The sequence below is a fragment of the Anser anser genome (genome assembly GCF_964211835.1).
Source record: "Anser anser genome assembly, chromosome: 5".
In the NCBI taxonomy this organism is placed as follows: Eukaryota; Metazoa; Chordata; class Aves; order Anseriformes; family Anatidae; genus Anser; species Anser anser.
This window is the reverse complement of record NC_139725.1, coordinates 60,674,097-60,698,247: the sequence shown is the minus strand read 5'-3', so window position 1 is coordinate 60,698,247 and position 24,151 is coordinate 60,674,097. Positions and strand designations below refer to the sequence as shown.

General features: G+C 45.4%; 2 protein-coding genes across 4 annotated transcripts in view; both read left to right on the top strand.

Annotated features, from left to right (window-relative positions):
* LOC310900747 (uncharacterized protein) overlaps positions 1-13,036 on the top strand; it is a 51,109-nt gene extending 38,073 nt beyond the window's left edge. The window contains exons 6-7 of the mRNA XM_083839174.1: positions 7,765-7,972; positions 8,431-13,036. The gene's annotated coding sequence lies outside the window, so the exon portion shown is untranslated. The remainder of the gene's footprint in view (positions 1-7,764; positions 7,973-8,430) is intronic.
* Positions 13,037-13,537: 501 nt separating this feature from the next.
* The window catches only part of PRKCH (protein kinase C eta), a 124,122-nt gene continuing 113,508 nt past the window's right edge, over positions 13,538-24,151 (top strand). Inside the window, exons 1-2 of one of the 3 annotated variants that reach the window (XM_083839154.1) lie at positions 13,538-13,682; positions 17,966-21,651. In XM_083839154.1, coding sequence (XP_083695280.1) covers positions 20,203-21,651 — 1,449 coding nt within the window. In that variant the 5' untranslated portion in view covers positions 13,538-13,682; positions 17,966-20,202. Of the gene's footprint in view, positions 13,683-14,953; positions 15,090-17,965; positions 21,652-24,151 lie in introns of those variants that run through there. The other 2 variants (XM_083839153.1, XM_083839155.1) reach the window with 2 other exon arrangements.

Here is a 24,151-nt window from a genome sequence, read left to right as displayed (position 1 = left end):
TTATCTTTAAGGTGTTGTCATCACATACTAATCGCTGGGTTAATGCCAGTTCCACCACTGGGAGGTGCCCAACCCCAGGGTGACCTTCTCTCACCTAACAGATGCTTACTTCATTAACTTCAACCATCACTTGCACAAAAAAAGCTTTTAGGGACTTTCATCTTTTTAAAAGGGCAGGGAAAAAAACCCTAATAAACTGGTAGCCTGGTTAGCAGTAGGGGATAGCTTAAGCTTAAGGCACCATGGGTGGCTAAGATGTATGAGAAACAGATGTAAGGTCTTTGGTGATAGGTCTGCACTTTCTATTTATTGACAAATGAAATAGGCAATAGAAGGCAATTAAAAGCCAATGATTGCACACAAACAGTGCAAACCATAACAGCAGAGAGGAAAGAAAAGCAACAACACTGTGCAGCTCAGCTCGTTCAGGGCCAAGTGACGTTGATTTGGGAAGCAAAACTGTGATTTCTTTTTAAAGAAAATGTTTTGAGCTTAGAGCTAAGGAAGCTTGATATTTGTTCTTGCTTTTGTGTTCTGTTTTTCTCACAATGCTGCCTGGCTACAAGGCACTTTCCATTTGTTTGATATCAGTTTTGGGGGGGGGGCCTTCAAAAACGAGGTTTGGTATTGTGGAATTCCAATTGATGGAATGAATGAAATAGAGAATCACATGTGAATAGGCAGCAAAGGGACAGCTCTTTCTTGATGGGTCTGTGATTTGACGTCAAACTGCAGGTTTGATAACCTCTTTAGATTTTAACTTTTTCTTAACAGGCGGTTGAGACCTGAACATGAAAAGACAAACCCAAATGCCTTTACTCAGCTTCTCCTAAGAGAGAGATTTATCCGTATTTTACTAATCTTCTGTCCTTAGGAAATAAGCTTGCAAGATCATTTATCTCCTAAAGAACTTGAGGAGTGTGTGTTCTGCTTGCGGGCTGACCTCCCGACCCCAGAACGTAGGGATAGGTAATATGGGGAAGAGGAGATCTTCTTTGCAGGCATTTTAACAGCTGTTTTATGCTCAGACCTGGGATAACACCTACTTTTCACTTAATATGATGAAGGTGCAAATCCATAGGCCTAATTTAAATGCGCCTTTCTTCTGCAAACTATAATTTTGCACCAGAGGCAAGGGGAAAACCAGCTCACCCTCCCAGGATGATGTTACGGCCGAGCAGAATCTCATTAAAAATCAATTCCTCATGTCCATAAAACAAGTTTATTTTATCTTGTGGGAGCCTGCTGTTAGCACTCACACAGTCCCATTGTGTGGAATTCTTGCCTCTAGTTGTATGCCAAACTGCACAGCGTACCATTAACGAGTTTCAATTTTATGCTAAGCTTTTCAATATTTTTGGTGTCATTTACTGCAGGTTATTTTGCCAGCATGTGGTGTCTTATAACATATGTTATTAATAGTGATGACATGTTTAGGTTCTGAAGGTTTAAACAAGACCTCCAATATTTACATTTATAAAAACGGGAAATGATGAGAGAAGGACTGTGATTGGCCACTGAAGGCTCCAGCTGTGCAGGTATTCATCCTAACCTTTGCAGGTCAAGGTTTGCTAGCCAACTGTTACAAAAACATAATGCAAAACACATTTTATAAGCACCACAAGACAAGTCGATACATGTTAATTAAGTATTAATCTGCCCTTTTTGCAGAGGGTAGTAGGAAGCACGTTTTTGACCTTGTGCTTCGCAGTACCCCATATAGCCAAGGTGCACAGGGGTGATTACACACCTCTCCGGATGATGCAGGGAGTGACACGGGGCTCAGGTGCCCTAGGGACTGGCTTAACGCCACAACTACTCAGTACTTCTTCACTGGGGCCATGCTTTTAACCTGCAACAAAATCAAGGTAGGACACATCCACATAAATCTCAGTAAAAGAGGTTTGACTTAATGCATTTTATGTCTTATCTGCAATAGATTAAGAGTACGCTCATGCTCAGTAACCACAGTTCTGTTGACCTGTAGTACTTTAAACTGCTGTAACTTGATTGTTTCTCTGGGCCTTTTATTTACAGGCTTTTACATCTCTGTTTATCTGTGTTTCCTTTTCAAAAATTGCTATTTGGGATTTTTAGGCACTATTATAATCAATAAATAATGATCTCATATAAATTAAGAAATGTCACTGTTGAAAGCTGGGAAGAAAACATGATATGCTTAAAGTATTTCTAATCTTGTCTGTGTCTGGGGAGGGGGTGGGCTTTAGTCCTAAGTACCAGATATGATTAGGACAATTAGTCAAAGTTGACTACACTGTTGATTGTGGTGCTTGAGTGATGCTGTGTAGTGCTAGAAAATTACTCATGTCTAGAAATGATAAATACAGAGTCTTAAATGAATTATAATGTATTGTATTTAGTAATAATGGAAGAAGGAGTCTCAGTGTATTTCTGCTGCACCTAAAATTCCTAGGATTTTCAAAAGGACACTTTCAGTTTTATTTAGGCAGCCAACTGCTGTTGACTTTACTTGCTTAGTTTCACTTAGAAATTCCAGTGACACTAGTGGAAGTTTTCATTTCACCAAAAAATGCACGTGTGGAAAATGGCAGCTTAAAGTGCTACCTCCTATGAGCTACACAGAGTGGCTGTGTTTGGAAGAGGTAGATGTAGGTAGCAAGGAACTGATGGTCATAAACTTGCTTTTGGGCACAGATGCAAAACTTCCCATATGTTTAACAGAATTAGGCATGAGCATGAGATCTCTTGGGAGAAGGCAACTATTTTTTTTTTATTCTGTACTTGCTCGGCACAATAGCGTCCTTGAGGGCATCATCTGTTTGTTCAAAGCATTGAGTAAATGCAATATATTAAGTAATAAAATGATGTTTCCTTCTGATCAATTCTGACAATTCATCAGGTTTTTTAGATGCTTTGTATTCTAAAAGTCTTCTTATCCAGAATGAAACAAAATGTATTGCACTCAGAAATCATGCACAGGACCCTCACTTATTAAAATCAGTCCTGTTCATAGTAGAAGCCTTAGCAATATAGGAATGCCACTTCACATCTTTTGTCCAGTTGAGGGCAATGGCATGTACGTATAAAGAGGCCTTGAATATCAGTAATCTTTATCCTACATTGTGTCATGAGGTTTCACTACGTAGGAAATATCTATGAACCTTTTTATATCCGACTGGTGTCTGGTGGCTGAGGGCAGCAAGTAAATGACCGAGCCATTATTATGCTTTATATAACAGCAGTGTTATTTGCTGTAATCTCAAATGCTTGAATTAAAATACAGATAATAAAAAATATAACATGACCTCATGCTGGTATCTCTGAGAGGGATGGTTACAGAGCACAGCCAGGAGCTCTGTGACATGTCAGTTGTTTGGACCACCACAGAGCCCAAAGTCCCTAACCATCTCTGGGCATAGGAGATGTTATGGTTAGTCAACTTACTTTCTTTTCCTAGTATTTTGAATTGGAATTTCACAATAAATAAACTCATTGATAAAGTATTACTGAAAATATGGTTATGGATAAGGAAACAAAATTACCTTATACATCATTACAAAATTACCTTATACATTACCTTATACATTTTTTACCACACCTATGCTTTTTGGCTTACATTCACCCCAGAAAACTTTTTGTTTTAAAGGAATTTCAAGCAAATCAGACAAACAAGAGGATTCAAAATAGTGATTCAGAAAGGTATCCTATAGGTTTTATGGAAAAAAAAGGCATCTGTGCAAAAAAGAAAGATCTAAGCGAATACCCACATTGAGAGAGAGGCTGTAGCAGTCTGCTATATTAATAGAGATGGGAATTACATGAGGAGCAGTCATACTGAAGACCCCAAGAACAGAAGTCACCACTGCAGTTCATGCTGTCAGACAGCGTCATCCAAGTGTGAGACAGCCACAAGAAACCGGGATCCACAAATTACACTGCTCACAGAAGCCCTTGATTTTAGACCTCCACCATGAGAAATTACGGTTCAGTTTGAATTCACCATCATAATAAAACACGTATGAATTGGAATACTTGCCCTGTGGTCAGGACACTTAAGAGTGCTTTCTATTTTCTTTAAAGACTTGTTTTTATGAGTTTCACAAGGTTCCCTCAAAGGTTGCACAGAAAAGAAGTCATTTGTCCTTAAATTTCTTGAAGAAGTCAGGACATATCACTCAAATTTTATTTTCTTTTTGATAGTTAATATATTTCTAAATAATATTCGCTGAAGTTTTTCAAGGCAAACGAGCAAGTTAGGCATGCATCTCCTGCTGGCTTTCAATGGGAACTCAACAATTCACTGTCATATTTTTACTTTAAAAATCTCCCCCACCGGTATGCAAGTATTCATTTGGGCAGGACTAATTTTGTATAGAAGGAAGTGCCAGGACATTCACACGACTTGCCAGTAACAGCAGGCTCAGCTGGGCGGCGATCTAGGTTCTGTCTCGCCACGCCACAGCGCTCGCAAAAGCTAGGCCTGGTCTGAGGCTTCCAGCACTAGCAACGCACACTGGAAAAATAAAGCTGGTGACTTTTTGTTTTATTTTTATTGATCTCCTCGTCTTAAAAGTCTCCAGGCTGGCTAGAATTTCTCAGCAAGGCCCCCTGATGTCGGCGGGAGCAAAGTAGTTGGTTGGAGTCGGAAAAATCTGGAGAGCCAAAGCGATCTGATTTTCTTATTGATCCTCTTGGTCCAAACTGTGTTCTGTTTTGGGAAGTTGTCACCACCTCGGTAAGGCGTCCCTTAAAGGTCACCCGTGAAACTCTTCAGACTTTTAAGAGCCCTGGCCTTTCTGCAGTTCATGGGGTGGCGAACAGGAGGGGGAGCACAGGGCCTGGCCGCAGGCCCTGCGGAAGGGAAGCACGGCGTGGGCTCGAGCGTGCGTAGGCCGCGTGCGGTGACCGGCTGCTGTGCTGCGATCTGGACTCACTGCCAGGTTAACTGGGGGCTGAGTCCTGGGCATAACCCCACTGCAGGATCTGTTGCCTCTTCGCTGAAATGGGAGTTACTGGCCCAGCAGCTGAACACCCTCACGACCAGTGTTGTTCTTCCTCCTTGCCTAAAACTGCCCTTTGCTAGGGCTCTAACCTTGCAGTTCACTGCTTTGGGGACACAAGATGGTGGAAGCACAAAGAAACTCGAGTTTTCCAGCAGGTTCTATATCCAGTTACTGTTTTGAAGTGATTACTGTAAGCAGCCCCAAAATCATATAGACTCAAATGCACTTCCCTGCTTTCCTCATTTTTACGTACTCGTTGGGATCAAGTCAGAGCTCTTGCAGGTCCGGCCCCCTCACTCTTCCCGCCTGTGTCTTCCCTTCAGGACTCAGGAGCCTTTTCCCTCTCCTCCTTGGCTGGATTTCTTCATCTCAGCTGTTCTTGCAATTAACAAATATTCCTCTGTTACAGAAGTTTGCCCACCATCTCCTGTTTCCTGCACAAGGTGTCTTTCCCAGAACATACAGTCCCTTTGGTCTCTTCACTCCCAATTCACCCAGCACTGCTTTCTGCTCTATCCTCCTTTGTAGGTGACCCTGAGCAGCCTCTGAAGTGATCAAAGACCCCTACCCTATTTCTTTTCCCCACCTTAGTGCTCTTCCCTCCCTGCCCCTTAAGTATTTATCAGACTTAACAAAGGAGGTGGTAGCCTTCTCTTTGTCCAAGGCTGTTGCATCTGAACAGGCTATCATCAACATTTAATGACCCTCTTCTTTTTTTATTAGCTCTGTGCAAAGGCACAAAACTTTCTCCGATCACCTCCTGTAGATTCTGGGACACTGCAAGCCAAGGGGGCGCCAAGAAAGAAAAAAATTGCCTGCTCAGAATGGAGTTTGCAGCCTTTCAGACATGCAGCGAGAGCCCCCTGTATCGAGCAGAATTCACAAGCTCTATGTGGAGAGATTGCCCAAATTGTCACTTAAGTTAACATGAGTTTTTATAGTCTTTCCCTAGGAACGTATATTACTTTAACAAAATAAAAAAGACTTTCCCCTTATCAAGCATTATTCTTTACCATTTACAGTTTTCCTGACATACAGGAGTAATATTCCATGGTTTGCTACAACTTATAAGTTTATGACCCTTCTGTGGCAGATCAGACTAAACATAATTCATTCACAGCTACTTAGTGTTCTGGGAAATAACCCCCTGAACTTAAATAACTATAGTGTGACCTCTGTAAAATATTATTTATGGGTTAAGAACTATTATTATGTACATATCAAGTTGTGCCAAAGGATATAAAACAAACACTAGTCAGCAAAGTGCACTGTTTACTGGCCTAGTCACTCGTGGCTTTCTTTCTGGTTATAGTCCTACAAATATATGTAAATGGAGAAAACTGTTACTTGGCTGCCTCGGTAATTAGAACAAAGTTGATGCTATGGACCACTAAGGATTCAATAACAAATAATTCTTTATCATAAACAGAATGCCAAAATACAGCTAACGATTCAGTTGAAATACATGGTGTTCTTTGTTAAAAAACATTGATTGCTACAAGGGTGCAGCCACTGTCAAAATCAGCAGGGAAATGACAGTCATTCATCTGCTATTCATTTTGTAAATCAGTCAATCGAATCCAGGGAGAAAGCTCCAGGCACGTATGTAAGGCTTCCAATAGGGAGTTTCAGGCTCTGTTTCTGATATCTAATGACCCACAGGGGTTTTGGGGAGCGTGTGATTGTGCATTCATTGTACCACTTGTTCGTGTATAATCCACCTATATCAGAACACATCTTGTGCACAAAGCTCCTAAAATGTTTTACAGGCAAAGCTGTATAGACACATACATCAGAAACATTCACATTAGTCAAAACCACATAATATAATTTTATGTGAGAAATCTGTCCTAGTTTATTCCCCCTCACCACCACCCCCCCAAAAAAAAAGTTTGAATGAGAAATGAACCACCAACTTTATTTGGACAAGTTTTATAATAGTCAAGTTTAATGTTGCAGGACTGATCCTTGTATCCCTTTCTCAGACAGGAAAGTTCCCCAGTAATATCATAGGGTTTCCGTAATTATCCCAGTGAGGACAGACGTATACAGGTTTTCCTGACTTTGTCCACTAGTGCTCAGCTCTAGTGATGTAGTGATCTAATCTTTTCCATCCAACTCTGTCTTTAGACATCAGGGATGGTTTCTGGCATGCAAAGTAGATGCTAAGTGATTAGTGTGGGGAAGCAAATAATTTATCAGCCCTCTGAAGATTTTTTTTTTTTCTGTTATTAAATCTTTTTTTTTTTTCCCCCTCTCCTTTTACTACAAAAAATGCTGAGTGAATAAGAGGGCTGGTGCCAAAATAGCAAATAGCCCTGTGGTTAGGGCAGTCCCTGGAGGTGTTGAAGACCCAAGTTCAAGTCCTTTTTCAAATGTAGGATTTACACCTTGGTGTGCCACATCCCATGAGAGCGTCTTGTCTGCTGACCTGTATCTAACACTGACCACAATCCCATCCTGTGCTGAGCTGACTTCCCCTCGGGAGCTGGGTGGAAACCAGCACTTTTCCCATCCAAGGGTTTTGATTCAATGGAATGCTTCAATCCATTTTGCTGAAAGACTCCTTGCTGCCCTACCAGTTAATGATTCTTCTATTGTATTTGCTGTGAGGATACGAGGGACCTCAGGCTGTTATGTGTCTTAACGTTTCTTTCATAATTCCTTCATGTGATCCCTTCACATCAGTGATATGCCTGGATCAATTCCAAATACTCACACAAGCTGTCATTGTCATTGGTTTGAGGCTGTTAATTTTTTTTTATTTTTTTATTTTTAGGATATACAAAGTTGCATGTATTTTCCCTTGATGTATTCTAACCTGGGAAAACACCATGCTGTCCGATTAACCCGGCATCCACCTTTCATATTCCACCTTCATTGATGTCTAAAGAGTGGCGAGCAGGAAAGGACCTGTTGGAAAGTGGGTGCTGATGGAATGAATGGAAGAAAAAAGTGAGAGAAAAACTTTTCCTGTAGCTTCTAGAGTAAGTATGCAAATTTCTACCTGCTTTCTACCAGTTTGGAAGAGAGCAAAACAGATCTTAACAGCCACCTAGAGCAGACCAGGGGCAGGAAGTTCCAGAATTGAGGAGGATTTTGCTCCGTGTAGCCAAGAGCTCTCACTTTCCCTGGAAGTGTAATGGAGTTGCATGAATTCAGTAATTTTTAGTAACAATGAAAACTGACCATTGGCACAGCCAGTTACATGAGCCAAAGTGCTCACCGAATCCTTCTGAGCTTCCATTAGAATATGACAGATGCAGACGTTACCGCCAGTCTCCAGGGGTATAGGAGGTATTGGAACAGGCAGAGCTTGAAGTGCTGGGTTTAGTTTCCATTGACACAAAAATAAGTGTCATTTCCAAATATTTGGTTCTTTTTTCTAGGTCACAGTTTAGGCTAATGTTTGCTCACGCTAGTTCTTTCTTGTGACCTGCTTTAGTCTAGCTGAAACTGAGCTGCGGGGGACCTGGCGTTCAGAAGAGCTGTACATCCATGTTTGTAACGGAGCTGGAAGAAACAAAATACAGTGAACCAGGACATGCTGTGCACAGACAGCAATTGAGACAGCGTGAGCCAAGGAGGTGACTCTGGTAGGAGAACTGGGTGACCTGGGTCCTGCTCCCGGCTCTGTCCCATCTGCAGGGTGGTCTTGGGACACTTCTTTATCCTACTTTGCTGTGTTTTCCTTCCTTCTCTGTGCCTTGTCTATTTAGATTGCAAGTTACGAGGAACAAGCTGTGTGCTCCTTACTAGGTGTTTGTCCACTTCTGAACGCAGAGCAGGCCTGTGCTCATTTGGTTCCCCTTAGGCACTGCTATAATAAGTAATATTAGAGATCTGAACGTTTTTGCTCTTATCCTTCTAATAAAATTAAACATGTATTTTAAATGTGAGCTCCTGTGGGCCTCCTGTTTTTTATTTTTATTTATATATATTTTTTTTCCTTTACTCCCCAGGGTCATTTCCAGCTCTGATTGCACGTGAGGCTCTAACAGTTACGTTTCAGGCTGGAGCTGTTAGTTGAAAGCACAGCCGTACGCTGCACGGTGCGGTCCCAGCCTGCCCAGGGGGCTGCTCTAACTAAACAGAGTCAAATTAAAGCGCATCATAAAATTACAGCATGCTTTTCTGTAAAGTTTGATTTTTTACTTTCCTGTGCCTGGCCTTCAGGTTTCATTAGGAGCAGCATTCAGCAGAGCTTCCTGCGTGGCACCAGTGTGGGGCGAGGGTACCCTCTAGTGGAACAGGCGCTGGCAGCACTGAAACACAGCAGCTGACAAGGGAGGGAGGGCAGGGATGTCCTGCCTTCCGTGGGGCTTTTTTAGGGCTGGTGAGAAATTATGGGAAATGAAATGCTGGCTTTGGACCCTGCCCATGTGTGCTCGTCACCCCGTGCAAGGATAACAGGGTGCAGGTGGGTTTAGGGGTGATGCTTAAAGGGAGATGTGTGCTGCCTTAATCCTTCCAAAATCAGGGCTTTGCTGTCCTTGGGCCTGGCAGTGATATTGCGGTGCAAACAGGGGTGTAACATTGTTAGTATTTCCTTCTGTCTGGCATGGTTGTACCCTCAGGGCTCATTCTCCAGGCTTACAGGATATCAGGCTGAACGTGACACTCGCATGGTCAATTCTCTCCAGACTGGCTGGCCCTGCTGGAACCATTGAACTCCAAGGCTACCGCTGTGCCCAGAAGGGACAGGGCTCCCAGAGATGAACTCCCCCATCACAGGAGGCAGAGGAGTTCTTCAGTGTCTCTGTTTTTATAGTGTTTCCCTCTTCAAAGGGGTCTAGTTCAGCACTGAGCTGAGCTCCCAGTGCCACAGCACTGAGATAAATTAGCATGGCTGATCCCTGTCCTGCTGGGGATCTGGCATATTGATGACATTCAGGTCTCAGCACTCCGCCATCCACTTTGGCTCTCTTCTCACTCCCCAACATTGCTCTTCTGGAAGGGGTTACTTTGTAAATTAGTACAAGGGCACGGGTATCGTGGCTAGTGTCAGAAGGATTACAAAAATGCTCAGAATATCTAATGACAGCAAAACATGCATGCTAAAGGATGTGTACATTGCTGCAAATGCCTAAGCTTGCTTCCCTTACAAAGCATTAGATTTCTCTTGCCTTGCCTTACGCTGGCAATGCCTCACTATCTGATGCTTGGCTTGAAAAGAAAAGGGGTAGCTCCATCTAGAGGCGTTGGATAATAGAAGAAAACCTGGTTTTCTTAGCTCTGCTCTTACAGTTCCTGGCCGATGCAGCACTGTGTGCATGGGGGTGCTTTCTCTTGTGCAGCGTGGTTATACCTGGTCTCTAAATGTTTTACAGGTTCTAAGGTTTTGGAGCAAGGCCTTGAAGTTTTAGAGCAATCCTGAGATACTGATTTTCCTCCCCCGCTTATTTCAGAGCGAGCTGCAGCTCAGCAAGAACATCCGTGTGTGTACAGTTGGCAGCATCTGTGCAGTTTGGGGCTTCTCAGCAGAACTGGGATGGACAGGGATGTCCTCACCATTATTTCGTTATTGTTTCTCTCTATTTCTTCGCAGACATCTCAGAATTTCTCAGTGCCTATTTGAGAGGACTGTGCTTGAGCCTACAGTGGTGTTTGTTGTCTGAGCCTATACTCTGATTCGAAAGGGGAAGAGTATCACTGTGGTACCCACCACAAAGTGGGGATGGGGACATGCAGGTAACTTTAACGTGTAGGTGTGCACAAAGAGTGGCATTATTTTAAATAATTAGGAATCTAACAGTTTGTATCAAGGATACTCGGGATAGCATCTTGGTATCACAGAGTTATGATTTCCTGAGCTTTTAAAAATCTCAGTAAAAGTGCATACACAGCATGTGTTCTTGCTATCAGCAATGAGGGAAGCAGAAACAGAGAAGCACATCTGATATCCTAGAAGTACAGGCCTGCCACAGCACTGCATTTGTATGCTGAGGCATGTTTTAGGGTTTGCATTTGAACCAAGAGGAGAGTTCTTTGTAATGGACTGCAGAAATAAATCTATATTCCTTGTGTAGAGCTTAAAGGCTAATAATGCCCAGAAGTACCTCCTATGTGTTTCTTTTTCTTCTTGTCACCTAGTCTGGGTAATTGTTCCCTTCTCCCTTTGGACATTCTTCTTTATCACTATATTCTCTGTAGTAGACTCACCTCGATATACTTTGAACTCCATTCATTCTAACCCTTTCCTGCTTGCTTTTCAACTTCAATCTGCTCTATAGATATGAAAGACGATAGCTCTTGTGGTTACTAGAAAATGTACAGATAAATAGAGATTATTGGTGAACTCTTGCGTTTCAGTGAGCAGAGTTCAGCACTTGCGATGATAAAAAGAATGTGCAGTTCTCAGCAGATGGGATTTTTTTTCCTTTTTTTTGGTGAGAAAAAGGAATCTAATGAGAGACATGGCAGGAAACTGAAAGATCAGGCTAAATCCTGTCCAAAAGGAGAACCTTGAGGGCTTGTTTATCCTTTGTTAGTATTGCAAGAGCCAACTCAGTTAGGTATTGTTAGCTAACATAGTGAGTCTGCAACATGTAGTCATAATAGTCCCATAACTTTAATGCATTTATTTTTCTCTCTTCTTTAGCCTACTTACTGTTAAACAATATCTACTATTGTTTTAGCATGGGTCATAGTTCAGTCTTTTGAAGACTTCAAAAAAACGCAAAGTTAAACTACTCAGGAAAAGAACAACATCCTACTGCTTAAGGAATAATATTCATATTAAACACTTCTGGGGAACATTTGGAGGGTTTAATTCTCAAACAGATCTCCAGGAACCACTGCAGTGGTTTTGTGCATCAAGCTCGCCACCACTTGCTGTTTCACCTCTTTCAAACTCTCCCACGAGAACCAGGCAGCTAGGCACAATTCACGCTGATTTCTCACAGAGATTATTTCTCGCTCAATGCAAGCAGACGGGGTGTCTCTTTGTCTCCTGGGGGCCAGAGCACGGCAGCCCTCGAAGCTGTCTGCCAAACTTCTCCGAGTCTCCTCAGCAACGCAAACCCCAGCTCTCCAGAGCCAGCAGAGTTCCTCTCCCAGAGTCGTCGTGTTGGCACCTGCACAAGGTCTCGTGCAGCTGGGACTCTGCTGGTGATTCAGAGGCGTGCAAGCTGAATACACCTTACCCTACTTTGCCCTCTGCTCTTCTGGAGCAAACTCCAGTGAGATGGCAGAGCTCTGTAACTTTGCAGCTATTGCATTCTTCATAGCTACCTCCTAGTAGCCTTAGGAACAGTTAGTGAGCATGTGCCCAGGCCTTCGTGCCTATGAATCCTTTCACTATGTCTTTAATGAGAGTGGAACTTAGAACTTCTCCGGACTGTAATACAAACCATCTGTGATACCTGTCAGTATCACAAAAAATACACTTGCCCAGGTATAAAAGTGGTTGGACAAGGTTTGCTTGTGGGTACCACTCAGAGTCGGGGTTCAACAGTTGCATCTTTGGTAGTGGAGATAGAGCAGCAGCCCAGGTTACAGAATTGAAGTTCTGTTTGTCCTACAGTGCTATCCCGTGATGCCCTGGCTGGGCTTCTCCTGCACTCTTTTCATTTAATTCATAACTGAGACCTAACCAACAGGACCTCAGGACTTACTCCTTTCCTCAGCCAGAGGACTGTAGGAGATGTCCCTCTGCTGTGATGCAGGTTGGCCAGGGACAGCATTAGGATGCTAGGTGGCTCAAGGGAGCACTGCCCCCAGGTCAAGACTATCAGCTGGTGTCCAAAATACATGCACTTGCTGGATGAAGTCTTGATGGCCCAGACTCTTAGACCCTGGCCATTGCTCAGTAGGTGGATCCCTGCAGCAGGGACAGAAAAAGGATAGAAAAAGTTCTGGAACAGGAAAACGGACAGGAATGAAACGAGACGAGGTTTTCTGGTCAGGTGAAGTAGAACAAAGGTGCTTTCCCAAAAGTCCAGACTTTGTATGTTCATTAGCATTATTCATCTTGCCTTCAACTTGTTCCTTGGGGTTTTCTTGTTTTTGTCTGAGTAGCTCAGGAGCCCAGGAAATGGGCTGTCACCGTGAGGATTTCATTGCACAGTGGCAGCCAGAAGCTATTTTTCCTCCAGGGTATCTTGGCAGCTTTTACTTCAGAGATCTGCATCTGTGCCTGCTCAGGTGTGTGCTGCAGAGACAAGGGAACCACAGATTTAAAAGCTCAGTTCTGGGCCTCACTAAAATCTTGCTTCTCTGTTTGGGAACACAGGGGTTAGGTTTCCTTGATCTGAAATAAAGCTACATACTGTTGCAGCGAGAGGCCCTGGCCTGACACTCCCCTCTGAATCCTAACATAATTTCCTAGTTCAATTTCTTTTAAAATGAGCTGAACGTGAAGCTTTTGCCACCTGCAGTTAGGGCTCAGCAACTTGGCTCAGGTGGTAGCTTGTGACCTGAGTAGTATGGAGAGAATAAACAAAGCCATCTCACAAACGGAAGCATCAGCCTGTTGGTGCTGGCTGGATGGGTCCACTAGCAAACGGTAACGTAATTTTTGTTTGCAGTGACAGGATCTCTTCCTCTGCTGACACCCAGATCCTTGGAGAAAGAAAAATGATCCAGTGGAAGAAACAGAAGAAATAACATGCTTCATGAAAGGCACGGTGACTGGTTTGAAAGACCCATTCTCGCAAGGGAAGCTGGAGGCAGAAGGACGTGAAACAGGAGAGGGAGGTTGGTGAAGCTGCACGGCATCTCATGCAAGACCAGGGAGCAAGGAGCTCAGACTCTTTGTAGCAAGGGTCTGGAAAGCAGCTCTGACACCTGCTTCCTGCACGTAAAGCACAGACTGCGTTGTCTCCTCTGTGTTTGAACACTCCTGCTGTCCATGGAAAATCCTGGGCTTTAATGTTCTGAGCTGTACCAGGAACTAGAAGAGGCAGAGATGCTCTTTTTATTTGCCCCTCTTGGTCACTACAAGGTAGGGAGGATGCATATGTGCCCAAGGATCTGGGGCCATTCCTAGCAAGTCTCCACTGAGTCAGCTTCTTAATGGTATAATGTGCTCGTCTTTGGGCTTCTTAAATACATTCCCATTTCTTGTCTAACTGGTTCTGTTGCACAATATGTTAGCACGTGCTAGCTTGGGAAAGAGGGTAGGAAGGAAGTTGTTATCAGAAGCTGATAGGAGGGAAGTTGTATCCAAAGCGTCTCAATTATAGGCAGGAGCAGATAAGCTGACTTGTATCTTTCAGTCCGCAGCACTTCAACATTACACTTCCCCATGCACATACCACGGAGACACAGGCATGGGCACACAGAAGAGACTTTAACCTCTGCACCAGGGGTGGTAGAAAAGCTTTCTAATCACCTGTGCTGGTCATACAAACCAGCAGTGTCCTGTGCCTGCTCTTAGCAAAATCTCTCACCTTTTTTCCTCTTGAAGCTGCATAGTACCCTTTGGCTGCCATAGCATCCAAATGGATTTGCAGGTAGCAGGGGGCTATTGTAATTTGGCCAAATTTGCATGCCGCTGTGGCCCTCTGATCACTTTGTGCGTAATCAAACCGTGGTAAGACCCTATTTGATCAGCCAAAGAGGATCGGTGGGACGTCTCCAGTGCAGCATGCTCAGACACCGCACTGTGAACCACCTCAGTTGAAGGAGTGCGGCCTGTCGTCTTCGGGCAGTTAAGCACCCAGTGGTGTCACTACTGTGCTGGATACGGCCCTACCTTTCTGATCCACCAAAGCCTTTAGTGAATGGGTAGCATCATTTATACCAGACATATCCTTGTGCCTTTGTAGGAGGAGAGAACTTATGACTAGACGTAGCCCAACAGCTCAGAAACTGAGTTATTGCAGCCTCATTACACATATCCCACAGAGGGTAAGGCACAGTCTCTTCACGTATCTCCACCTCGGAAGCACTGATAGTTGTCTTGCAATACCAGTCTGCTCTAACACTGGCTGGTGTGAGTCCGGAAGATCCTGTTTCCAAAGAGGACTAACAAATCTGTGGGTGTCTCCTCCCTCGTTTGTGTATCGCGGCAATGCAGGGTGAAGAGAGCTGCTCAGACTGCTTGATGAAAGCCACCTTCATGACAAGCCTTTGTTGGTCCTTCGTGACAATGTAACGCTGGTATTGTTTTTCTGTTGCTTTGAACTAAATCAGGGTGAAGAAAGCAGAGCAAGGAAGGTGTGTGTCAGGGGTCTTTAGCATTCAGAACCTGGGAGGTCTCCCCAAGCTTAATAACAGAGTGATATTCCTCATGTACAAGTGTTTGCTCTAAGCTAATTTGTCAGCCAGAAGAGACCTCTGAAATTATCTGGTTTAAATGTCTGTGCGAGGCAGAAAGAGATCACCATTACTTGATGCATCAGTCCAAACAAAGAAGTAAAATATACATTTAAACTTGCATGTTGGATATCAGTGAATTAGGAAGGGAGGGAGAGGAAGAGAGAGAGACAGAGAGACAGAGAACCATGGCTGAGGCACGGGATCTTACAGCCTCCTAGATACACATTATTTTATCTTTTACTTAAATCCCATCCTTTTATATATGGATGGAAGCTGCTGCCCAACAAAAAGCTACAGAAAAATCAGAAAAACGGGCCGCTGCAGATGCCTGGTACCTTGCAGCTCTCTGGTTTAAAAGAGAGGTTTATGGGGCTGGGGGGCTGGCAGGAGGGGCTGTCTACATGGGTGACTTTGAACCCAGTCTTGAGCGTGTCAGTTATGTTTGGGAATAAGCAAGTGGCTGAATTATAAATAATAGGGCAAGACTGCTGGGAAAGAAATACACCCCAGTAAACCAAAACAATCAGTTTGTTCTCCAGTGTTTCCTGTACAAGTAATAAAATCTAATAACTGAGTTGCTGTTAACTGTTAATGACCACTGCATTTGTTAATTGAGCCAGACAAATGAGATCAGTTTAATACAACAAACAGGCCATTAATTGTATTAATGGTTGGCTTGTAGGAGTTAGTGCTCTTATAAACTATATTCTGCAGTTTATAACACCAGCACTTTATAAAATGACTTGGTGTTTTCCAAAATAAATAAATAAATAATAAAGTAACAAGGATCATGTGAGTTCCAGTTTAGCTGTGGAAAATAAGTATGCATCTTAAATAAGAAAAGCTGATATTAGGCTAAATGTCTCTTTCTAGTTTGCACTAGAACTATAAACCCGGAGTGACAGCAGACATACAACCCAGGGCTGATTCTTACATAGCAGCTTTGCTTGTAATTTCAGTAAGTTTTGGATTGATCCTGTAATTATTATCATTAGAGAGGAATTTGATCTTTTTTTTTTTTTCCAGACCACAAATGATTCCACACATGGGATATTCAGTTTTTAGCAGCTGTCATTATTTAGACATTTAACAAGCGCTCTTATAGAAAGAACTATAAAAGGGAAGTTGTATAAATAGGCTAAAATTAATAGAGGAACCAAATAGAGTTAGTTCCTGCTTTACTAACCTCCACAGCTCTTTTACTTTTTGTGTTTTTAAAATGTATTTAACTGCAGTTCCATCTACAAGAGATGTCAATAACATTTTTGCAACGGTGGTTGTGAAAGCCAAGGTTTTTCCATCACTTTACTGACTCACTTCTGAATGTACCCAGTGTTTGGTAGCAATTTCAAGTGGAGCAGTTCGAGCATTTGCTCTTAACTTGCCAAATGGGGACGATACTAAATTATTAGAGAATTATAGGTTATTGGTGAAGGGAATAGTGTACACTTTAGAAGGAAAAAGGAAGTGGAGGCTTTTACATGACGTGTGAATGGGCTCTGATTTGTGCATAGCTGTAGTGTGAAATGAGGCCAGCCTTAAATCATAAATTTAAATCATAGACTGTCTGCAAAACTAAGTGGCAAATTTCCCAGATAGGCTACCAAAAATATAAGAGGGATCTGGCATAAACTTATCCTTAAGGTTACTGTGACCTGAAGGAAGAATGCAAGAGTAATCTCAGGGAGTTGGTCCCTTCCTTGGCCATTTCCTCATCTGCAGGAAAGGTGACTAAGCCGGTCTCAAGAAGTGTCATTCCTGAGCTTTCTCACTTAGATATGGAAATTACAATCCACAGGAACAGAACAGGCATATTCATTCTCTCCTAGATTCATCGTACTTCAGCCATACTGTTCCAAAAAGTGGCCAGTAGCTGAGGCTTCAGAGTAACAAATAAGATGCTTAAGCATAAAAGAATAAGAAATAAGAGAAATACAGAGTGTTCCTTGCTCTGGTGAATCCTCCCAGCTGGCGATTTGTGGTTAAAGGATTTCCTGAGTTTGTCTGCTGGTCAGTAGCCACCACTAAGTCTATCCTCCCTAAATGTATAGCCCCTTTATGAGGCTGTTTATATTTCTGGCATCCATTTTTGGCAATGGATTCTATATTGTAGCTACACACAGCATGAAAAGGTGTTTGCTTCTGTATATTTTAAACTTGCTACCTCATAATTTCAGCAAGTGCCCCTTAGGTCTTATGTGGGAAAAAATGAAAAACCCTTCCCCATTCATCCAGCTCATATGGTGTGTGACTGTACAAATCTCCCCCACATTTTCCCCTTCGGTCATTCTTTCCCATACTGAGAAATTTTAAGCTAGTCAGTCTCTCTCCCTCCACAGCCCTGTTTCATGCCTTTGATCACATTTGTCATCTTTTTTCTGTGCCTTTTCTAATTCTGGTTTGCGCTTTGTGAGGTGGTGGGAGAAGCAGAGTTGCACACAATATAAGGTATGGGTGTATCATTTGTACTGTGCCTCAGTGGCGGCTTTGATCTCAGTTCTGTTCCTAATAATTACTAATAGTAATTATTAGTAGACTAATAGTCTGTCTTTCTGATAATCAGTGAGCACTAAGCTGATTTTCCAGGGGTCTCTTCACCACTGCTCTAAAATCTTCTCCTAGAGTGGTAGGTTAGTGGGAGTGCCTGTTCTCTGTTAATCCTGCAATTCACCTGTAATTCCGATTGTATTGCCTTGTGCTTTATTTTGTCTTTGTAGCCATTGCATGCTATCTGCCGTCCTGCTGCTCAGGCACAGCACCAGGAGATCCATGCCCTCTTCACAGTCCATTTCTTCAACAACTGTGTGTCATCGGCCGACGGCTCAGGAAACCATGCAGCTGGGCAGGAACTGCCAGGAAGAGCTCAGCCTCCCTGAACTCTCGAGGGCACAAAATGAATCAACCTGCCCATGTCAGGAGCCAGTTCTCCGAGCTCCTGCTGTGGAGGAGAAGAGAAGCCACGCTCCTGGAGACATCCCAGCTCCTGCCTGGCACCGAGTGCTGTGCAAGGAGGTTCAATGCAGCAGCCATCACCAGATGGTGCTGCTGCATACAGCCTTGCAAGGTCACGGTGTGCAGGGATGTTTTGATTCTTGGAAGAAAATACTCAACTGGGGATGTTTCTCCGCTGCTTGGGTGTCTGGAGAGTAGGCAGGGTATGTTCTGACTTTATGTCACTAGCCAAGTCTCTTTGAGAATGGGTCACTTGGGTTTTGGCTGGGAATTCAGAACAGGGGTGGGTTCAGGTGCTGTTTGAGATGATCTGTTCCAGAGTGGTTCAAGTGGATAAACAAAATTAATTATGTTCACATCATATGATCGCACAGGATCGATTTTTTCCTCCAGTGGAAAACTGGCTGGCAACGGGTACTGCCGCTAATCAGAAACATGTATCGCTACAGTTCACCTGCATTTTCCGTAAGCTTTACAATCTTGCTGTTTTTTTAAGGCCCAGGTCCAGGAATCATGTTATCACAGGAGAATCCAGTGTGCCACTGTGTAGAAAAAGTGATGTCCCCTTTCCTACTGCTTTTATATGTGAAAATTCAGTGCAGCAACGAACTTCAGCTTATGCGATTAAGCAGAGGAAACAGCATTGCCTGAACCTTTAACTACCAGATTTTAGTCTTCTCCCTGTTTGTGTCAGTAAATACGTGATTACTTCTAACAAGTTGCTTGAGAAGGCTTTCATCTCTGCTTCCTCAGAAAAAGGTCAAGGGAAAAGGCTAAGCCAAAAATTGTTCTTTTTAAATCAGCATTCTTGATTGCTATTGCACTGAGCTCTCTGAAGGCCTCTGGGCAGAGTAAAATCTACGTTTGATGATTTGAAGTTTACAGAGTAGGCACTCCAGACTTTATAAGGCCTTCAGCCTCAGCCTGTGGACATTCATGGTGGGTGCTTTAAAGTTCACTGTCTTTAGGTCTCATCTCCAGTTGTTATGGAGTCATGGTGAAGTTTTGTAAGAACTGTGGTTTGACCATCCTGGTCAGTACAGGATCTGTCCAGACTTCAAGGGACAGCTCATGGCTAGGAAAGACAGAGATGATGAAAGTGCAAAATGACAAATGATGATACACTTCAGAAAGTAAATGATTTTTTTTTTTTTATGGTATCATGAAAGAAGAATAGTTGTGAAGCAAAACTAGAGAGATAGCAGATGCACAACTGATGAAAAGAAACTATTTTTTTCTGACCAACTCACTGCTGTGGAATAGAGAAATCCAAGAAGGCACGAAGATTTAAAAAAGGACTGGATCTTTAGGGAGAAGAAAACTACCCAGAATGATGATAGTTAATGCTGAAGTGTATTTTGGAAGGAATATCAGACCAACAAGAATTTCCCTGAATCTTGAAGTAGATTGGGACAGGATACTCTGTGCTTGCTTAGCCATACCTTCTGTTAAAAGGCCTGGAGCTGGACTTTGCTAGAGACAAGATCCTGGAGCCCGTGGTGGCTGCATATCCTGCAGTTTGGCAATTTCTGAAATTGGACCTGTGTTCCTCCGCAGGATGACCTGTCCTAACCAAGCTCAAAAATTCTTAAACACTGCTTATCTCCAGCTAATAGTTATAGATCAAGGGCCTTATAAGCCTTGCAGGCTGCTTGTCAAAAGTCTGATTTTAAGGGTCTGCAAGGTTTTCTGGCAGAACCGTTTCCTCCCTGTTAGGAATTATCCCATTACTGAACCTGTTCCACCTGCTCTCTCCCGAGGAGGGAACAGGAGCCCTGCTCTGTCTGAGGCTGACGGGAGCCTTGGCTTGGTGCTCCTGCACCCAGCTCCTGTGAAATGTGGAGCACCTGGAAGGAGAAAAGGGTGAGGAAACGGTGGGAAACCAGAGGCAGCCTGCTACGTAGAATGTAGAAGATAAAGGGCCGAGGGCTGAGGAATAGGCTGAAAATGTGAAAGAAAAGAAAAAAATGAAAGAAACACACAAAAAGAAGAGAGCAGGGAGATGCGAGAGGGACAGGAAGGAGTGAAAATAGAAGACAGGACAGAGGGGGAAGGAGGACACCTCCACACCTGCGCAGGACTGCGATACACACAGCAGCTACAAGGAAGGAGCCGGATTAGGGCAGGGAGGGCTGCTTGGGTTAGGGCCAGACGGGAGGAGTCGGAGCAACACGGAGTGAGGCCAGCAACTCCTTCCACCGCATCCCAACCTGGGGCACCGCGGGGCTGCCCCCGTGGCCCTTTAGTGTCCGAGGTGCTTGCCCCTAGCGAGGGCCCAGCTCCCAGCAGGGCTCGGTGGCTGCGAGTCCTCGTCCCCAGAGGGGACCCTTGGGCGACCACGTCCCCTGCCGTGGGGATCGCTGCGTCGCTCGGGTGGCAGCTGAAGCGTCGCGGGGACGGCAGGATTTTGCTGTTCCCCGAACCCCGCTTCACGCCATTTCTCCTGCGGAGTCCGGAGCGTCGTTCCAAAGCACTTGACTGCTGGCTTTACCAAGCGCAGGCAGAGACGGGCAGACGCGCACCCCGCGACGAAGCCCTGCGTGCCAGCCGCGTGAATCACGCGCCGCTAATCCCAGCGGGCAGGGCTGGACCAGCAAACTTCGCGGCGAGCGAAAGCGCCGTGTCTGGAGGCTCGCTGCAGCCGCTGCCCTCGTTAAACCCCGAGCCAGAGAACACCACAAAGACACGGAGCCGCTCAGCTCTCCCGGCCGCCCTCGGCCCCTTCTCCCCGCAGCCACCGACCCCCAGGCCCGTCCCGCCCGCCCAGCCCCGCCGCTCCCAGCCCGGGCCCGGGCCCGCCCTCACGGGGCTGGCGGCTCCTCCCCGCCCGGCGCCGTCCCACGATCCAGGTGTCCCCGGAGCCGCGCCGAGCCGAGCCGAGCCGAGCCGTTCCCTCCTCGGCACGAGAGCCCCGGGCCGGGCGGAGAGGCGGGCGGGGAGCGGGGGCGGCGGTTCCGGGGCCCCGGCATGGCCCCGGGGAGGCTGCGCCGCCGCCGCCCGGCCCCCTGAGGAGGAGCGGCGGGGCTGGCTGCGGGCACGGCTCGGCGCGGCTCGGCTCGGCGCGGGTCCCGTTCTCCTCCCGGGGCCGGCCATGTCCGGAGCCATGAAGTTCAACGGGTACCTGAAGGTGCGCATCGGGGAGGCGGTGGGCTTGCAGCCCACCCGCTGGTCCCTCCGCCACTCGCTCTTCCGCAAGGGCTACCAGCTGCTGGACCCCTACGTGACCGTCAGCGTGGACCAGGTGCGCGTCGGGCAGACCAGCACCAAGCAGAAGACCAACAAGCCCACCTACAACGAGGAGTTCTCGGCCACGGTCACCGACGGCCACCAGCTCGAGCTGTCCGTCTTCCACGACACCCCCATCGGCTACGATGACTTCGTGGCCAACTGCACCTTGCACTTCCAAGACCTCTTGCGCTCGGCGGGCCCCAGCGACAGCTTCGAGGGCTGGGTGAGTCGGTTGGCCCGGCGTGAGGCCGGAGCTGGGCTCCTCCGAATGAATGAAGGCGCTCCAGGGGTGCTTGCAGAGCCGGGGCTTGCCCTTGCTTGCCTGCGCCGCAGATGCACGCGGCGCGGTGTTGCCTTGACGCAGGTGTACCCTCGTGGGGCGTTAGGTTTGTGGCCGGACCGATGGGGGTAAGCGGCCAGCGTCGTTTCAGGTGACGCGTTTTGGGACCCTGAGAGCGAAGTCTCAGCTGTCGTAGCTGGAAGGCCGAGACTTCGTGGCTGAGGGCTGTGAAGTCTCTCCCCGTTGTAGCCTGGCAGAGAGGAGATTTGTGATACGTACCCGCCAAAGTACACCTGCAGACTCGCAGGATTTTGTTTTGCTTTGCACGCAGGGACCTACTTGGAAACGCACGTACCCGGGGAGGGATGCATTTCTCCTGAGCTCTACACCTCCTCGCACGATTGTTTGATGTGTGCATGCAGGTTTCTTGGTCTTTCTAGCAGAACGGCAGGACTAGTCTCGCATGTGTTATGTACACCCCTGTGCTGGTTGAGCACGGTTTCACTTGCAGTTAATTCTAGGTTATTTCCAAGTCACTTACATCCGGCCCAGAGAACCTCTTTTATGTCTTAGTCCTAAGTGAAAGGAGTAGCACGGGCTGTAAAGCTGTGCCTTTGCTTCCAGTGCTGTAGCAGAGGAGGAAGTGGAGGTATTGATCCAAACTGGTTTGCTTGTAAGTATTAAGTTAAAAAATAAATACTTCCAGGCAGAGAAGGTGCAGAACACAGAATTTCTGAGGCTAGCACAGGTATTAACTTTGAGACCAGGAAGTTCAGTACCTGTGGTCAGGTAACCACCACAATAAAATCAGACGTGGAGGAAAGAGAGCTGACAGTGTAGAGAACAGATCGGTATCTAGATGGTATCGTTGGAGAGAGCGCTGGTGCTTTCTGTTCTCAGCCAGTGCCTGTGACTGGGGTGTGATGCTCCATCTCTGGGGTGACTACGGGGAAATACCAGCTGCAGGAGCGCTTAACAGACCTATATTGGTGCCTTTTTTTTTTTTTTTTCTCCCCCTTCAGCATTCTTAGGTACCAAGTTCATCAGGGTGAGCTCCGTGGGTGCATACCCAGCTTGCCAGGCTAGTTGTGCTGCCGGGGAGAAACTGCTCCTGCGACTTGTGCTAAAACAGTTTTAAATATGGAGCAGACCTGTGTGGGACAGGGCAAGGGAGTGTGCTCAGCATATAGGGTCGTGGATTTGAGGATATTTTTGTTTGTTTGATTTGTTGGGAGTGATTCCTATTTGCTGTTGAGAGTGACCTTACCCTCTTAGAAGGCTGGAGTCCTGGTTGTGCAGGGGCTGGCCTGCGTGTGGGGTTTGGACATGCCCTGTTGTGGGGTGTTGGCCTTATTTACGTTACCAAAATATCTATAGTAATATTACCTCCTGTGTGGATGCATACATGTCCAGGGGCCCACTGTTTCTTTCCCTTCATGCATCCCGCGGCTGCTGATTTTTAAGATGGATGCAGTGTAGGGCCTGCCAAGGTGCTTGAGATGCTCGGTGGCGAGGGAGGAGTTTCTCCTCCCTGTTGGACAGGCACATGGTCTGCGAACTTCTGTGTCTGGGAGTTGAGGGCTGCAATGGGATGGGAAGGCAGCAAGTTTTATAACTCGACTGATGTAAGCTGATGTTTTATAGGGCACGTAGACAGAGATGAAGGGTTGCTTCTGGCCTTTCAGTTAGTGTCCAAAAAAAACAACCAGGGTGGATTTAGTGGGGAGGATGACCAAGTGTTTGTCTTCTGTCCCTTTCTCCTGCCTTCCCTTTCGACTTGCTCCGTTAGCATCTCGTGTAGCGTGCAGGCAGAATCGCATGATGACATGGGAACAAGATCTTGCCCTGATAATTTAATATTTCTTGATAAATCCAGCAAGGCTGTCACTGGGTTTTGTGCAGTCTGAAGGATAGGAAGTGCTGCTGTGTACTAACACAAGGTCCGTGAACTACCGGCATGATAAAAGACACCGCAAGGGTTTTATAGATGATTTGCAACATCTCCACTCTGAAATCCCTCATGCTGCCCTTTTTCCAACCCCAAAGAACAAAAGCACATGGGCTAATACAGGCAGGGAAGGAAAGGAATGAAGTGAGGGGAAAATCAGTGAATCCTCAGAGTTTAACTTGGCTTATCCTTGGCTGTATATAAAAAAATCACTGCAATAGCAGTCAGATTTTTTTTTTCCCCTAAAGTTATGTAGTCCTTTGATATAAAATGATTGAAAAACAGTCATGAAGAATATCCTGGGGGATAGAGCACCCACAATGTTCAGGTATCCCGAGAGAGAACTGAAGGGAGAGCAGAGCTGGAAAGAATTTTGAGTGTCTGGTAAAGGAGATCTGGGGCAGAGGGAAGTAAAGGATGGCTTTTCATTTTGATTTGAAATAGAATGTTTATGTTTTCACTTCAGAGAAGATGCAAGGACAACAATACGTTGGT